The 18,364-nt window shown below is 36.0% G+C and overlaps 1 protein-coding gene across 4 annotated transcripts in view; it reads right to left on the bottom strand.

The window, feature by feature from the left end:
- Positions 1-7,355: 7,355 nt before the first annotated feature.
- Positions 7,356-18,364, bottom strand: part of PLCB4 (phospholipase C beta 4) — a 165,850-nt gene continuing 154,841 nt past the window's right edge. The window contains exons 34-37 of one of the 4 annotated variants that reach the window (XM_008058841.1): positions 14,289-14,346; positions 13,762-13,848; positions 11,022-11,058; positions 7,356-8,894 (exon numbers count right to left, since the gene is read on the bottom strand). In XM_008058841.1, the coding sequence (XP_008057032.1) occupies positions 8,806-8,894; positions 11,022-11,058; positions 13,762-13,848; positions 14,289-14,346 (271 nt within the window). In that variant the 3' untranslated portion in view covers positions 7,356-8,805. The remainder of the gene's footprint in view (positions 8,895-11,021; positions 11,059-13,761; positions 13,849-14,288; positions 14,347-18,364) is intronic. The other 3 variants (XM_021712762.1, XM_008058842.1, XM_021712763.1) reach the window with 3 other exon arrangements.

Genomic DNA, 18,364 nt, shown 5'->3' with positions numbered 1-18,364 from the left:
ATTAAATAATATTTTTATGAAAAATAGTTTCCCACCACTGTCAGTCATTTTCTTATGGTATTATATTGGATGATCAAGATGCACTATATAAGTGAGAACATGTGATACTCAGATCTTTGTATTGATTATAAAAAAAACAACCCTAAGTTTATGAATAATATTCTGCTATGTCATTAAACAAAATGTATATGATACTTTGAGGCCTTTAATAGTATAATTTAATGTACTAAAAATAAAGCTTACTGGAAAAATAAAATGAAACAATTAACAAAAAAAATAATATATTGTCTAAAAATTGTTGAGAAGAATGGCATTGTTTAACACTGTTGCCAATCTCTTTAATGTATAGCTTCATAGAAATAATCTGAGCCTGGTTTCTGTTTCTTCATTCATTCTATTGTGATATGTCATTTTCACAGAATATATCAAGAAATCTGGCCTCTCACAAGAGATTGATTCAGAAACAAGAGGATCTCATAGACACTTTGACAGGCTCTTTTGGACAGAGTGGCCCACAAGGGGGTCCCTGGTGTACATTTTGAGAACCATTTCCATAGATCATTTTCATCCCAAAAGGTTCCTTCAGAGGAAACTGCTACTCTGACCTCCTCCTTCAAGACTAGCATTGTCTCTTCTTGATCTTCACATATGTGGAGCCACAAGGTGAGCACAAGGTGGTGTATTTCATTGTGTGAATATACCATGTGTTGATCCATTCTTCCATGAATATGCATTCGACTGCTTCAGGATTTTTACTACTGTGAATGGAGAACATGTTTTTTGGTGAAAACATACTCATTTTTTTTTTCAAGTAGAATTTCTGGGACATACATGGACAGACAGACATTTAGCTTAATAGACTTCCAAGCCTTAGAAGATATTTTTACTTGTTGAATTTTATTTCAGTATATATTGTTAGCATAATTATTTAATATTCCTCCCTCTCCTCCTATTAATATCTAATGTATACCCCTGTATTTTTCTTTTAAAAATTTTGCTTTAAAATCAGTGTAACTTCTCAACGTCATATATTTCTGTCTAGACTACTGAAACATTTCTGTCTTATATTTTATGCACTTGGACAAAGTGATATGGTGAAGTAATTCCCTGTTTATCTGAATGTCTTTATTTTTCTGACAATTTAGAACTCATGACTCAAACAAACAAACAAACAAACAAACAAATCTGAAAGGAACTAATGAACATTAGCAGGCAAGATTGTGGCAAGATGTAATTTGATTGATGAGCCCAAAGGAAGGAGAGAAGGTTTTAAGGCAAACAGGAAAAAGGTAGGGGAGGGAGGTTAGAGAGTAAAAGAAGGTGTTTGTCAGATGACAAAGCTACTTGAAAGCATCAGCAGTCCGGGTTAGAGGAAGTGAAGAACAGACCCGGTGGTTATCAGCAAAAAGAGACATGGGCACAGCAAGATGCAAGAGACATCAAACATGAGGCTTAGCAACTGCAACCACTCACTGGAAGAGAAAACCATGTCCCATCCTTATCAGTGATTTCAGCGACTTTTTAAAAGTTATCTGGGGCTCTGAGATGACACTGTTTTATCATCTTCCTATGTCCAGGGTTCAGTTTCATCAGTTATTTATTGCTGCATAACAAACTGTCCTGAAACTCAACGGCTCAAATCAACATCAATATCCTTTTTCTCATGCATGTATGTTGGCTAGGTGGCTCCATTGGGTAGGGGAAGGCTTGGCTGCTCTCAGCTCCATGCTCACCTACCTACTGTCAGCTGGTGAAATGGATGAGATGACTCAACTCTCTGAAAGTGGCCCACAGCCACCAGCAGGCCAAGTTTCATTTGTTCCCTTGGTGGTGTTAGAGATCTAAAGGGAAGAAACAAATATGTGCCTCTGCCATGTCAAGTTTGCTGCTACAGGTTGCATATCTCTTACTTGAAATGTTTGGGAACAGAAATGTTTCAGATTTTTAAGGATTTTAGAATATTTGTATATATATAATGAGATGGGACCCAAGTTCAAACACAAAATGCATTTAAGTTTTGTATATACTTCATACACATAGCCTGAAGGTAATTTTATACACTATTTTAAATAATTTTGTGCATGAAATAAATGAGTGCTTATGTGTGGGATTTTCCACTTGTGGTGTCATGTTGGCACTCAAAAAGTTTTGAATTTTGGAGCATTTTGTATTTTAGATTTTCAGATTAAGGATGCTCAATCTGTATCCCAAAACAAATCACATGGTCAAACGCAAAGAGTCAAAGCAGGAGGGTAATACCAAAGGACATGGATATAGGAAGGCATGAAAAATTGGGGCCATTAACGCAATCCAAAAATTGAAGCCATTAACTACCACATAAGCATGGCCTAAAGCTATAATTGTGCATAATTGTTAAAAAGTGGTGCATTACTAGAAAAAAAGTTGAAAAGTATAGAGGATAAGAGTGCGGCTGTAATAAATAATTGGTCAGTGAACAAATAAAGTTAGTGCAAAGCTGAAGACATGTCTAATATGACTGTTTACATGGCTAGTTAAGGCAGCATAAGTGAATTCATAATACAGTAGTTCAGACTGTAGAGTTCACTATCTGTGAACTGACAGAAATATCAATTTTTTTCTAAAGAAAAACAAAAGATAGAAGTGCAAAAAGCTATGTGTGACTTTTGAAAAGATTAACTACATACATTGCTTGGAAGGAGTAAACAATAAGAATTTTGATTATCAGTTTAATATTGCCTCATTCACAGTATATGATATCAAAGTTCAGAAATGACCAATGGTCACATTCTCTCGCCATCTTCCTTTTTTGTTTTTGATAATATTCTGATTCCCCTAAAGTTATTGAATCATGGTGTGAGTGATTATGTACACAACATTAAATTGGCTTCCCTTGGAAAATTTTGCCAGACTTTATTATGGTGAAGACTCAAAAATTTCCAAGGTGGGTCAAATGAAGTGGTTCATGTCTGTAATCCCAGTACTTTGGGAAGCTGAGAAAGGAGGATCATTTGAGGCCAGGAGTTTGAGACCTACCAGGGTAACGTAGTAAGCTTTGTCTCTACAAAAAAATTTTTAAAAATCAGCTGGGCATGGTGGCATGCAAGTGAAAAAAAAAAAGAAAAAAATTCCAGGATGAAGCAGCTCAAGGGTTTTCCCCTTCTTGAATTTCCCAGAAAGCAATGCCAGGAGAGAAGATGAATGAAAGAGGCATTGTATCATTTATCAAGATAAGTGCAGACACCTATTTTTTCTTTTAACACCAAAGAAATGATGTTGCTATTTTTAACTATCTCCCTGCTCCCTCAATATTTTTTCATTATTCTAACCTATAGAGCAGAACACTTTTCGCCAAATATTATTAAAGAAGATGACTCATAAATATTCATTCTAGAGGCTCTATCCAGATTTATTATGACATTAAAGATGCAATTGTTAAAGTGTTTGCTTGAGATTCCAGCGAATGCCAAGCACCAAAGAAAAGTTGTAAAAAAGTGTGATCTGTGTTAGATTTATACAAGTGACAATAAAGGAGAAGTTCTTTGGGATCTGAAATGAGGCACCCCTAAAATAATCTCAACAATGAAATAATATGAGTATTTCTTCCTCACTCTCCATACTCTCCTAATTCTGATGGGTTCACACTGTTAACCCCCTGATGGCCTTTGTGATGTGATAGTTGTACTGCTTCAAAAGATGGCTAGTGAGAAGAATTGAGAAAAGTTGTTTTTTGGAATTGAGAAGACACATAGTAAAAACATTTGTTTTATCCTTTCTGTTAGGTTTTCAAAGATAGTTCCTGCCTAAGAGGCCACACAGGTATTGGCAAATCCTTCATTTTACCCTACAGAAAAGCATTTAGTCATTGGATGGTTATTGACTACCTGTTCTTTGAAAAGCAAATGAACAACACCTGAGAAGAAATTGTCTGGATTGGTGGAAATGTCTTAGGCTTCAGTAGCTTTGAAAGTATAAATAGAAAAATTAAGAGGGGCATACTATTTCTTGCTTGGGAGAATAAGAGAGTTTTTTGGATATGGCATTTTTGGAGGGTGCTTTTTAAGGACTGATAGAATGCCATTATGGAATGTAGCTAAAAAAGATGTGTGGCGTATGCATGTGGACAGAGAATGTGAAAAATTCAGATTGACCAGGTGAGCAAGTAGGTTAGGAATAGAAACCAAATGCTGTTATCACTAATTTCAACACTATACTATAGGTAGTGGATGGGAACTCTGCATTTATAAGCTGAATGGTAATATGATTAGATCTGTCATTGGGGAAAGTTAATCTGTGTGTAAAAGGGCTTCTAGGGACAAAGAAACTGAATAGAAAGTTTAAAATTCTGGGTAATAAGGATGAGAGAATTTACAAGGAAGGAAAGGGAAACTTCGAAGATTGATTTTATTTTGATTTTATCAACCTATTGGGTGCGGAAGAAAAAGAGATGAAGTAGAACAAGATTGTCCCAAGACTTAGCACTGGTCATGTATTATTAAAATAAGTGGTAAGGACAGACAGAGAAAGGATCTGTGTTTTTTATTAATTATATACAATGTGAATATGGGCCATTTGTTTACCTCTTAACAATCTGAGAGGAAGAACCAGAGCATAGGGAAAGAAAGGCCAAGGCTGAAATTACTAATTTGAGAATTATATGCAGATAATTAGAAATTAAAGGCATGTGATTTAATGAAATATCCAAGGGAAAGCATATAGAAAGAAGATCCTATGAATAAAGACGGCGAGAAGATAGATTTATTTTCCTTTTTGAATTGCTTTCCATGAAGCTCATTGCTAAATTTTAAACCCAGTGGCAGAATGGTTCCTCAGTTTAGCTTTTCTTGTCAAATAGGTCCCATGTACCCTATCTTTAAAAATCTCCTCTTCCCTTTAAGGCTTGGGGTTGTGGAACATGTGTACTATTTTTGGATTACTACATATTTCATGGATTCCAAGATGCAAATATTTTCATATTTTAACATCTCTGGAATTGAGATGTGTCTTAATCACTGAATGGTGTGCCATAGTTTCATTTGCAGCGTGTTTTCATTCTGTGGTATATAAAACAATGGTGCATGTTATAATCAATGATGCCTTAGATTTGATTAAAGCTGGCACTTCCTGATGTACTTCTCCATCCTGGCATCTGACTTCCTTTCCATGAATCCTTTTATCCTTCCAAAAGGGGAAGAACAATCTACTTAGGGAAGGAGATGAAGAGCACTCTACGGGTACTCCATCAGTCAGGAACAGGCAGTTGAATATGTTTTCTGGATTGAAAAAAAGGAAAACCAATTGAGACTCAAGAGTCCTGGCTTCCAAATTGGTACAAAAATTTCTGAGGGTGGGATATGTAGTAGAAACTAATATGTGTCAGGGCCCACTTCTTGGGCATAGTTTCTGGAAATGTCAAGCATCCTGGATTTAGAAGCCTTTATACATATACACAGTGGAATATTATGTAGCCATAAAGAAGGACAGAATTATGGACTTCACAGTAACTTGGATGAATTTAGAGTCTATCATATTCAGTGATCTACCACAGGAACAAAGAAATAAGTATCGCACGTTCTCACTCATAAGTGGACCCTGAACATTTACCCTAATACTATAAGAAAGGGATTGGCAGTAGCCAGAAACTTCCAGGAGTGGAAGGGTACATAACAACAATGAGGGTACCTGATCTCAAGCCAGGTAATGTGGGTACCAAAGGGAGGCCCAAACTTTACCTGTACAATGACCAGTTGTATTCCTAATCCTGAATTGTATCGCAATCTTTAAAATAAGAATAAAAAAACTTCTGTGTTATTGGGACAACATAGTGCTAGTAGTTGATAAATGATCAAAGGAGGTGTTTTCATCAAAACACCCGATGAACCAGATCTAGCCCCTTCGGTTCCTCCACAGCCTGAAAAGATCCAGAAGTTCCGCATATCCTAGAAGAATGCAGGAATAAACTGAGCCCAGGATGAGGACTTGGCTGTGCAGGGACCTTGGAACACTGGGGTAGAAAAGCTGCAGCAGAGGGCAGTTAGGACTTGACTGACAGTGGGGGACCAGATGCTCTCTCTTCCCAACTGCATGTGGACAGAGGAGCTTCCCTTCACACCCAGATGCCATATGGGGAAAGAAATAGGAGGACCTCTGGAATGGGGGAGGACCCTCCAACAGGGAAGTGAACTCTAAAGTAATTGAAGATGTCTCTGAAATACAGCTGTGTGTGTGTGTGTGTGTGTGTGTGTGTGTGTGTAAATTGGAAGAGACTGAATTACTTTCATTGGCAATTCATTTAATATTTTTTCATATTAAGTGGAAATGTAGGATTTGAGTGCAGTATGAACTTACAATATAGCGAGTAAAACACATCTTTTGATTGCACATTTGAGCTGTGGATAGATTCTAATCCTACTAAATAGAATAATGGTAAGATGTCTCCAATACTAAAAGTAATCTGGGTTAAAGAGAAACTGGTTCAAGATAGAACACTGGAAAATATAAATATTTATGGTGGTAGAGAAGGAGGAAAAGTCAGAGAAGAAATGATCAGAAAAATGGGAAAACCAGTGGTAGCTCTCAAAAGCGGAGACAGGAAGAGGCAAGTGAAGTCAGTCAAGTGTTACAGAAAGGTGAGCTGAGTTGAGCTCTTGGAAGAAGCCATTTGATTTGCTGAGTCATTCAGAATCTTTGAAGATTGGCAATCTGAATGTCATGATATGCTCTGAACCAAATTTTTTAAATGAGATGTTAGTGCTAAAAGATATGTAGCCTTTAACTCCACTGTTTTACAGATTAGGAAACTAGGAACCAGAAATATTTTACAGACTCTAGTTTAAATAATAAACATGAGGAAAAGTTAAACAAGTATGTTACATCTGGAAGTCAGCTACAATCTGCATGTTTTGTGTCATCTGGGGGAAAACATGTTAGGGAGCATGAACAAATTCCCTTTGAAAATAATAATGAGATGATTTATATAAAAAAGGCGCCAGGCACATTGGCTTATGCCTGTAATCCCAGCACGTTGGGAGACAGGAGGATTGCATGAGGCCAGGGATCAAGACTAGCCTAGGCAACATAGCAAGACCTCATCTCTACAAAAACAACACAAAAAAAACTAACTGGGCATAGTGGTTTGTGCTTATAGTCCCAGTTATTCAGGAGGCTGAGAAGGGAGGATCACTTGAGACCAGGAGCTTGAGGCTGCGGTGAGCTGTGAGATGCCACTGCCCTTCAGTTTAGACAATAAAATAAGTCCCCCAACTCAAAACAAAACAAAACAAAAAACATAAAAAAAGAAAGATGGAAAGAAAGAGAAAAAAGCAAAAAATTTACTAGAAAGCTTCTTGGGAGCAAATATTCTGACAAGTATTACATGTGTTTTAATTTTTTATTAGAGAAGTTGGAAGGTTTAATTTCAATATTGATGGTATCATTTTCTCTGCTTTGTTCAGAGGAACACACAGAATCAATTTGTACAAGCATATACAATTCAGTTGGTGCTGTGGCCTAAAATCAGTAATCTGATTAGTTCTAGACTACCGGGTTTCCATGAGCTCCTCTTGGCTTTGGTGGCATGGCTCAATTCCCAGCGGAATACTTCTCATGCACTGTCTGCAACTCAACTACAGCAGGCTTAAAGACCATGCAGATTAACACTGTAGCAAATTGTTTTGATATTTAACAGACATAAAAAGGTCATTTCCTGATATGAAATTCTGAAAATCTGCATAAATATTTTTGTGTAAAATTAAATTAGTTATGTATTTTTTTCAAACTAGAACTTGTATCAAGAATGCCCACGTAATTCATATACACATATATATAGACTTTTTTCATTATGCTAAAAGTCTTGATAGTCAAATTATATTCTGTGCCATACATTTATTTAACCAGTATTTATTTGGCATTAGGTTAACTGTGACTGTATGGATTAGTCTTAATTGGTGCTTGTGTATCATGCAAACGTAGTTCTAGTGTTCCTGTTTACTAATCTTGTCATGTGGCAATACTTAGATGATTCTGCTCTAAAACAGTGTGAATTAAGGAGTATAAATACTTTATACATAGTCACATTTACAAACGTTTGCCAATAACCACTTCACAATCTTTAGGGTGTAAGAGTGAATTATAGTATCTGGAATCTGCAGAAGCAATTCCTATAAAGCAATGTCAGATGTAAACTTTCTTAAACGTGCCTAACAGGGTTCCCCTTTGAGTACTGATGAGTTTTGGCACACGTACACTGTTCTATTTTTCTAATAATTTCCACAACTTTTACAGGAAATTAGCTTCTTATAGCATGGTGGAGACATGGCACTTACTGATGAGGTAACTTAGATGTTAAAAAATTTTGCAGAATTATTTGTCTAGCAGACCACCACTCTGCTAATAAATTTGTAGACAGAGATTTTTTTTTCCTAGTGCATGCACTTGCTATGAAATTGCTGATGCACTGTTTTGTTTTTGTTTTTTTGCTGCAGCTCAAACATGTCTCAATGCATCACAAAGCAGAGTTGTTAACACCAAGCTCATTTACTTGTGATGGTATTTTATAGCAAACATGTTTAAGTTGTGTTATCAATGGTTAAACTCTGCCTTACAGGAATATAGCAAATGTTTGTGAATTTGTAGCTACTTTTGGTTGGCCAAGGTAACTCAATACTCAAACTGTTAAACAGACGCATGTAAGTCATTCCAAGCCTGTGGTTTCAGGTATCGTCTTGTTTACACATAAAGGAAATACAAAATAAAACAGCTTCCATCCATGGAGTTTGTGTTCAGAGGTCTGGGAGTGATCTTTCAATACTTTGTGGTTTTGTTGCTTCAGTTTGCATTTTGGAGTTTCATACTATTGTTGCTGGTCTGCGGTCCATCTCGGCTTCCAACTTCACCATCTGCTGCATCTCCTTCGCCTAAAACATCAGAAACACAGCCTTACATGTTGAAATCCTTTCCTGAAGGCACTTAACCACCCTGGCCTCCCTCCTCCCATAAATCTGATGCTGTTACTACATCCTTGCTACTCAAAGTATGGTCCATGGACCAGCAACATCAGTATTGCCTGGGGACTTCTTAGAAATGCAGAATCTTGGAGTTGAACCAAGCCCCACTGAACCAGAATCTGCATTTTAACAAGATCACCAGGAAATGTTTACACACATTAAAGTTTAACAAGGACTGGTCTACATAGTGCCAGGAAAACCACTCAAAAAGACATTAAGCCAGTTACTTGATATTTAGATGATGCCACATCAAACTGTTTGATTTAGTATCTACAGAATAATATATTGCTTTGACTGTGTGTAGATAATCTTATCACTTTTAGAATAAGCATTTCTTATGTATAACTCATTCTCCAAATAGTCTGAAATTTAATTAAATGTAATTCTCTAAGAATCTAATTGGTAGAGAAGTTCAGAGCATATTATACTGGTTTGGTCAGAATGTCCTGTAAATAGAATGTTACAGGAAAATGCAGGGTTCTAGGAATCCTATTGTCTAAACTTTTATCCCTGTGGGCTATCTCTGGGATAACTAATTTTCTTACAGACGACCAGGAAGTAAGCCACAGTGAATTCAATCTCGTGAATTAAGAAGGTCACTAAGATACCTAGTTGTTTCCAGAGGAGGAAAGGGGTCCCATGGGTCTGGTGACAAATGATTGCTTGGAACACAGGGAAACATTGAATAGTTCACTTCAACTTTTACTTTTCAGCTGATAGTCTGGAAGTTTTTGCCCAACCCAACACATGCATCTTTGACGGAAGGAAGGAAGAATCATTCCATTCTTTTTAAGTGACACACCACTTTGAAATAAAATATATTTAGGAATGCAAACACAGATATTTGAAGATATAAATCAGAGAAAGATTCTGAAGTGTTCTCATGGTATACTATTTATGTCTGCTTAGGAATTACAATTATATAGAAGGTCGGTGGGAGGGTTTGGTCAACCCTGTAGATCATACTAGAAGCATTTCCCAAGTGAAGTCCTGTGACAAAATTAGTTTAACCCATGGACCATACAATTATTTTTAATTTTTATATTTTGACTTTAATTTCATCTTGGTGAGGATGGATAGAATAACACCAAAAAATTGTATCTTTCTGTACAAATCTGTGATGGCTGTTTCCCTCTATCCAGATATTTTCTATGTCTGAAGTTAATAATACTCTACTAGAGAAATGAAGAAATGAAGAAAAATATACAAACATGAAACTATGACACAAATAGTATTCATAAGAGATGACAGTGAAACATTATCAACACTAGAAATTTAATACCTGCATATTCATTAAATAGTATTAAGATATTCTCTGTGTTTCTCCCTCTTCAGCATTTAAAGACAATATTGAGCAGTTTAGAAGGAAGAATCATATGACATTAAAAGGCTATTCCAAGAGCTAAATGTTTAAATTAGTTGGGTGACCATTCATTCCCATTTATGTCTGTCACCTGGATTTTATGAATATTACTTACTTTCACTCTCAAAACTATTCTGGAATGGACAATAAATTATATAGTCAGCTGACTTATGAGGGGTGATTTGGGCCCCTGGAAGACTGAACTTAGCAGAGAGCATAACAAGAGTCACTGTGCAACATTTCTGCATGCAGATCATAACTCCCTGTCATTAAGAACCACCATCAAATTTTTAGTGGGTGCTTTAAAAATTAACTGGAGTCATATTAACATTTGTGAATGATCTGACTTTATGACCATTCTTAACTGCAATCGCTCCTTATGACAACTCTATGTCACTGCTCTGGATGCCTGGGTGTATCTTCATTACCATGACCTGTTTCCCAGATATGCACCAGGAAATGCTGGCTAGAGCACCCTCAGAAATAGTTCTCTAAAGATTTTGGTTTGAATGTTACATCAGAAATCCAAGCATGAAATAGCCAAGCTTTTAAATCCAGACCCTTAAGTATTAATTAACTCTGACCAGATGCGAATCATAAATGGAGACTGCACCGAAAATACGGACGTAGTTGAGAAGGAAGCAATGTCTTGCTTATCAGAGTTTCAGTCCTACCTTGCGTTTGGGACACTGCATGACAGGATTTCAAAAGCTGTTTGTACAAAAATAGTAATGTCAAAATTGAGTCATACATACAAAACAAAGAAAATAAATGAATATTGAAGTGAATTTGAGAAATGAATGCAAAACCATATACAGAAAAGCAAAAAAGCTAAGGATAAAACATGTACACACCCATTGGTGACAAACTTTCCCTTGCTGATCTCAACAGAAAAAAAAGCACAAAATGAACGATCAATGCCTGTCAGCCCCAGACTGTGCCTTTCTTCTGTGGTAGTAAGTGGAAAACCCGGCCTTTGAGCAAAACCTTTTACCTCTTTTTATTAAATGATGGGATTGATGACAAAAATAATTTTAAGACTTGGTGTGACAGTAATGGAGTTGTTAATGTTTGAAATGGTATATGTCAAGACGAATGATATACTGCTTAGCTGGGAGGTCTACAGAAAAACTTAAGTAGGAAAAACATCTCCAACCTTTAGAGTTTTCAGTGAATAATTGGCAAAGTAGGCCATAAAGAGGCTTGCAAAGGACACAGGACGTTAGGAACCAGAATTGGGATCAAAATATATTCACACTTGAGTTGGTCCGGCCAGTGCTCTCAACACGCATCTAATTATTGAAGTAAAATCCATTCCATGCCTTGCTTTGGAAGGAAGGATTTGGGACAAACAGTAAAAAACTTTAAGAGCAATATTATATGAGAATGCTTAAATTTATCTTTGGTTGAGAAATAGAAGGAAAAAAAAGTTTTGGGGTTTAACAATGTTTTGGAAGATTGCTTTAGAAGTCTGGAACTGTCTGGAGACAGGGAACTGTTTCTGCTGATGAAATGGCTACTTGGTTATGAAGGGAAGCTCTACTATGTAGTTCCAGACCTTGCCTTCTATGAGGGAAGAAATGGAGTCACTCTACCTTTTGTACTGTGTCTACGACAGCATTGTATCATACAGAGTAACTGTGAACTGAGAGCTTTCTAACCTTTACATTCCAAAAAATATCCACTAGAAAGATCTGGGATTGAACTGCCATTAAACTGGCCCTATTTGCAAAGCAAAGCTTGATGCAGAAATCCAAGTCCAAATTCTACATTTACCAGAAGCATTTATATGAAATCTTGAATTTCTTTTTGCTTGAATCTCATTAAATCTTGATGGAGTCTCAAGCCTTTTCATGTTCTCTGCTTTCCTAAGCTTCTGTGACTCAAAGTATCAGTGTGGGTGGTAGACATTAAAAGGCATTATATGAATTTGTGGAACAAAAGTCAGCATCTTCCCAATATGATCCAGTCACTACAGCCATCACTAATCCAGTATTTTAATGCAAGAAGCCTGGTGTAGTTTAAATTAGCCATGTATTAGGATAAAAGCTCAAAGTGATCTTTTAATTATGTACTTTGGCTCTGAAACTAGAAATGTGAGATAACTGTATTCTCTAGCTCTGATATACACCACTATTGTAGTGATGACTAATTTTGAGCACATTTACATTCTTTAGTCAAACTTGTTGCTAAGCAACACAATAATTTCTAAGTAGTGTCTTAATTTAGTTAACTAACACATAACTCTGCCTTACCTTTCATTATGCCCTTCTTCTAAGGAGGATTTTTAGAAAACCTTTCCTAAGACATCTTTATCCCTACCCAAGGCTGAATCACTGCAGTGGATTCTAAAGCTTTGAAATGGTGGCTTTGTCCTAGTTCACAGTCCCCTTTTCCCCTCTGGAGCACTTTTTGAGAAGTGCTTTAAGGGGTCCAAGCATAAGCCAGGTAACTTGTACCAGAATATAATGTGGCTATGAGTTGGTCAAATGAATAGGGCCTATGGGACAATAAGCATGTATTGTCCCCCTTGCAAATCAGTGGACTTTCTCATGAAAAGCAGCATTTAGCTGTAAAGGAAATGTAAAACGTAACTCAGAAGTATGTTGATGAATAAAACTTCTGTGCACCAAAAAGCAAAGAATACGAAACTGGAAGTTGATTCACTTGTTACCCAATTGCAATACAAAAAAGATTTTATGGTTGTGTTTGACTTTCTCAAAGGTAATGTTTTAAACTGTTACTGAGGGTCACGTTACCATATAAGCTAGAGGGATTTCCATCGAGTTGGAAGGACACTGTGGAAGGCACACGGGCTGTAGGTCACCTGTACTGTGCCCTAGGTAAAATTACCTTTATCTTTGTGTTGGTATTTGCCTAAAAGCCTCACTCAGCAGCTGGCATTTGGATAGCTCTTCATTTGACTGCATTTCTTTACGTAATGTTTGCCTTGCTGAGAAACATGAGTTGTAAGACCTAGGAAGGCATTTAAACTTCATTTTTAGATGGATTTTGAAAATAGGTGATTTCTCTCATTTGCTTTTAAACATAATATCACTTGCCTATAGGTTGCAAATTATAAAACTCTAAATGAAAACAGAGAAATAATTTGGAATCTCTATTTTTCGTCCTCTCACTTTTAGTAATGTCATTCTTAGAATCCCCATAATATATTCAAATGAATACTTTATTCTTATTCTTTGGGAAAGCCACAGTCCTCTCTCATTCCCAAAATAAGGTACTTTCTTTTCTTTTGGAATAAAAATAGAGAAAATACAGTACTGGGTAGAAACTTCTTCTATCCAATTACACCACTCAGGTCACTGGCTTTGCAGAAGGGTCACTGTAGGCCATGGCATATGCATTCTGAAACTGGCTACTGCCTACGTCTTTTATGTATTTTAGGTAAAATACCTGCTCATTCTGTTTCTCTAGGAATTCTAGATGTTCAAGCTGGACTTTTTTCAACTGATCCATTTCTTTGGATTGTTTCATTGCAAGCTGCAAAAAGCAAAAAAAAAAAAATCTGACAAATTTTGCATTGTAACCGTAAAACTTAGGATGAGAGATAATTTGTAGGTTTATAATTTAAATGACAGGGATAATAATTTTTTAAAGAAGATAATCTGAAAACTGGGAAAGTTTAAGTTCATAATTCTTATTGGAAATATCTTTTTTGCTATGACCTTAGAACATAATAGCATACTTATGCATGACTAAACTTGGCTTCCTTTTTTTGGGTATAAAATGGTGCCAATTCATTACCTTAAAGATTTTAGGGAAGATTACTTTAGCTTTCAGGAAGCAGAGAGGAGAGGCTGGAATGTTTAATGTACAGAAAAGTCAAATTAAGCAAATCAGCTATAAGTCTGGTATCTAAGCATGACTTATTGTTTATAGTTTTTAAAAGAAAACATAACAAGAAAATATAAAATACTTACTCTCTTTCTTTCTTCCAGAAACTTTTTAGTGTTGCTGCTGTTTAACTCCCTGACTCGCCTAAAAGTAATGGGTACAAATAAAGATTGGCATGACTTTGAATGGAATTAATATTACATTAAGCAAGAAAGAGTTATATTCCATTAAATTATCTGAAGCATATTATTGCTTCTTTTTTCTAAATTTTACTGCAGCATTTTCAAACATATAACGTCCAGAGAAGAATATTTTAAAATTCAGTGTTTTTAATTACTCACATTAACCAATATTAATGTTTTGCCATGTTTACCTCATATTTTTAAAAGCAATAAAGTGTTACAGATATAATCAAAACTCCCTTTCTACTCTTCCTGATTCCATTTCCTCCCTTCCTCTCTCCAGTAGGAAACACTGTTCTGAATTTGGTATGGACCTTCTCATCCACATTTGAATAGTACTCATTACATATAGATATGTCCATGTGTAATATAAGTGCTTCTCAAATCTTGCTGGGCATGCACATCACCTGGAGATGTTATTAAAACCACAGACTTCTGGGCCCACCCCCAGAAAATTTGATTCAGTGGGTCTGGGGTGGGAGAACCACATTTCTTTTCTGAATATTTTTAGTTTTAAAGTTTGTGTTTTATTTTCTAATAAGCTCCCTGGTGATGCTGATGCTGCTGGTATTATTTTGTGTATTTTCTAAATTTACCCAAATGGCATCATATTCTGGGTCTCTTTCTGTAACTTATCACTTAGTATAATGTTTTAGAGACATTTCTATGTTTCAAACAATTTCATTACTTTTATCTGCTTTATGGAATTTTCCATTTATGAACAGACTACGATATTTTCATGTTGCCGTTAACAGTAGCAGGCTATCTGGTGCATAGGACTCTGCAATACTTGGCACAATAAATGTCTGTCGAATAAATAAATTAATGAAGAAAGTGTGGTGTATGTCTTCTTGTGCATAAAGGCAAAGGTTTCTGTAGGGCAGGGATCCCCAACCCTCAGACCATGGTATGGTGCCAATCTGTGGCCTGTTAGGAACCAGGCCGCACAGCAGGAGGTAAGCAGCCAGCAAGCAAGCGAAGCTTCAACTGTATTTACAATCTTTCCCCATCACTCGCATTACCACCTGAGCTGTCTCCTGTCAGATCAGCACTGAAAAGTCTGCTTCCATTTCCAACATCCTATCTTTGTGGAGCAGGGTTCTCTGCAGTGACAGCAAGCAAAACAAGATTACGGAGTAGACTGGATGTAAGCAACACGCTTCAGGTGACACTGCCTCCCATCATCACCCGATGGCACTGTCTAGGTGCAGGAAAACAAGCTCAGGGCTCCCACTGTTTCTGCATGATGGTGAGTTGTATAATTATTTCATTATAAATTTTACAATGTAATGATAATATAAATAAAGTACAATAAATGTAATGTGTTCGAATCATCCAGAAACCATCACCCCCTGTTCCTGGTCCATGGGAAAACTGTCTTCCACAAAACCAGTCCTTGATGACAAAAAAGGTTGGGGATCACTGCTGTAGGGCATATATACCTAGATTTGCCAGGTGGTGGGGTATAAAATTTGCAAATCGGGACGAATTTGTATTTCTACCTGTAGTGTATGGGTATTACGCTTTCTCTATACCTTTGCCCATTGTTGGTTCTATTAGACTTTGACATTTTGATCAGTCGGTTGCTTTTGTGAGATGTCATTGCTCTTGTTTTAACTTGCATTGTCCTGATGTCTGGTGAGGTAGAGTATTGTTCAAGATGGAACAGAACTATAACTAGTTAACTTCTATGATAGTTTCAAGTCTTCAGGTTTTTTCCATTTTCAGTCAGTTTTTGATGTTTATATTTTTCAAGGTAATTCTTCATTCCATCTAAGTTTTCAAATTCATTGGTACTTTTATTTATAGAATAATTACTTTTTAAAAATATTTGCCTCTGTAGTGATTTCTCTTTTTTATTCTTGATATTAATTTGTTCTCTCTTTCTTCTTGATCAGTCTTGCTGGATGTTCACTGATTTTATTATTCTTTTTAAATAGTAAGTTTGTGTTTTTGTGGATATTATATATTGTTTTTTGTTTTCTATCTTAATACTTTCTGCTTTTTAATTTACCATTTATTTCCATCTGAGATCTTTGGGTTCATTCTGTTTTTTAAACTTTATGCTTTCTTTACTGGAATGTTTAGCTCATTAATTTTCACATCTTCAAAAAATATATATCTACGCTCTAATTTTCACTCCAAATATCACTTTAGTTACTACACATTGGTAAATAGTGTGTACACTGTCGTTCAGTTATAAATTGTGTAATTTCTATTAAAATGTCTTATTTGATTAAAGAATGGAAGTGTTTTTCAGTTTCTGTATGTCTTTCTTAGTGCTATGATAGACTTTACATTCTGTTTCTTAGTAGTTTGATAAAGTGAACACACACACAAATATACATTTAGTGTGTGGACTTTCAAAGTGATTAGCCATTTGGCATATATAAACCATTTTTCTACTAAAAACAGCTATTGTAGATGTTTTGGAATCACCTACCACTGCACACAAAATTATAAAAAACATATACACTAAGTCAAAGTAAGGAAAATACATTTTAAAAGCCTTGCTAATTAAGTTAGCAGTAACTCTGAATTGATGAGACAATTTGACCTCAATTGAGCCAAAACCCACTTTGCAACACATGTGAAAAAAATGATAAAAAGCTATTTAATAATGAGCTCATTTATCATGCTGAATGCTGTATTTCACTTTGGACAGTCTAAAACAGTTCAAATTAATGAGGTTTTATCATACTAAAGTATTTGATGGTTTTGAGCTGACAACGGTGTCATTTCCATGAATATAAGACTCTTAAACAAAGTTCCTTATCTGAGAATAACATCCAGAGAATGGCACTTTTTAAAAACAAGCAGGATCCAGAGAGATACTACAATTTAATGATTTAAATAAGCATTGATTAAAATGATTAATAATCTCCTTAGTCTTCTTAGTGTGAGACACAAATAACACTGCACACTGATCGGGAACTGTCTTGGCCAACGTGTTGAAAAAGTAGTTCCTTTTCCAGGTCAAAACTACTATGTAGTTCTATAACCCAGTGGTGGCAGGATTGATTATTGTTTTCTATTTAAATACTTTCTGCTTTTTCATGTATTATTTCTTACCATCTGAGGTCTTTGGGTTCACTTTGCTTTTTAAACTTTATTGGAGTATTTAGCTCATTAATTTTCACATCTTTAAAAAATAAGCATATAGGCTATAATTTTTACTCCAAATATCACTTTAGCTACCTTCTACACATTGATAAATGGTGTGTGCATTTTCGTTCCATTATAAATATTGCATAATTTCTATTAAAATGTCTTTTTTGATCCAAGAATAGAAGTGTTATAACAATATCTAAAGTTATTTTTAACAGAATTTAAACAAAGTTTCAGCACAAAAAAATGCACTGGATTGTCTGATGCTTTATATTTTGTCACATTTCTATTTTAGCATTACTTATTATTCTTAAATAACTGAAATGTATTTCGAACATCAACGACATCAAGGTAGTAGGACATGCTCAAAACAAGGAGGAAACACCAGGTATCCGGGGATCACCCACAAAAGGCCAAGCAGCAGGGCAGTGGGAATGCGGGCGTTCTCTTTTGCAGCTGCAAAGCCTCTAACAACTCAGCCTGTGGTTAATGGAGATATGAATGCCCTGAAGTTCTAAACTTCATGTTCCTGTTTTAACCCCAAGAACTAATCTTCACTTTGCTCTATATTTGGTGGGGTATAAAACACTGTCTTTCTGTGGGAGATGAACTTCAGCCATAGGGTCACCTTCTAACTAGGTATTGTTTCTCCAAGAGAAATAACCCTGGTACCCTAACTCCTGGTGTGCCAACACAGGCTCTTGGCCTTGGAGGTGATGACATTTGGATTCTCAGAGGCTCCCAGAGATGGTTGATGGCTAGCATGGGTCTTCACTGGAAATCAAGTGCTGTCAATGCCCTCTCTTAGCTAATATGGTTACTGACGTCTCTTTAGAGCCCCTTTACTAGCTGTGGCTCTATTAGCCACACAA

The sequence above is a fragment of the Carlito syrichta genome, unplaced genomic scaffold (genome assembly GCF_000164805.1).
Source record: "Carlito syrichta isolate Samal-C Ts95f unplaced genomic scaffold, Tarsius_syrichta-2.0.1 Scaffold303642, whole genome shotgun sequence".
Lineage (NCBI taxonomy): Eukaryota > Metazoa > Chordata > Mammalia > Primates > Tarsiidae > Carlito > Carlito syrichta.
Note: the sequence above shows the minus strand (reverse complement) of the source record. Positions and strands in the feature narration are given on the sequence as shown.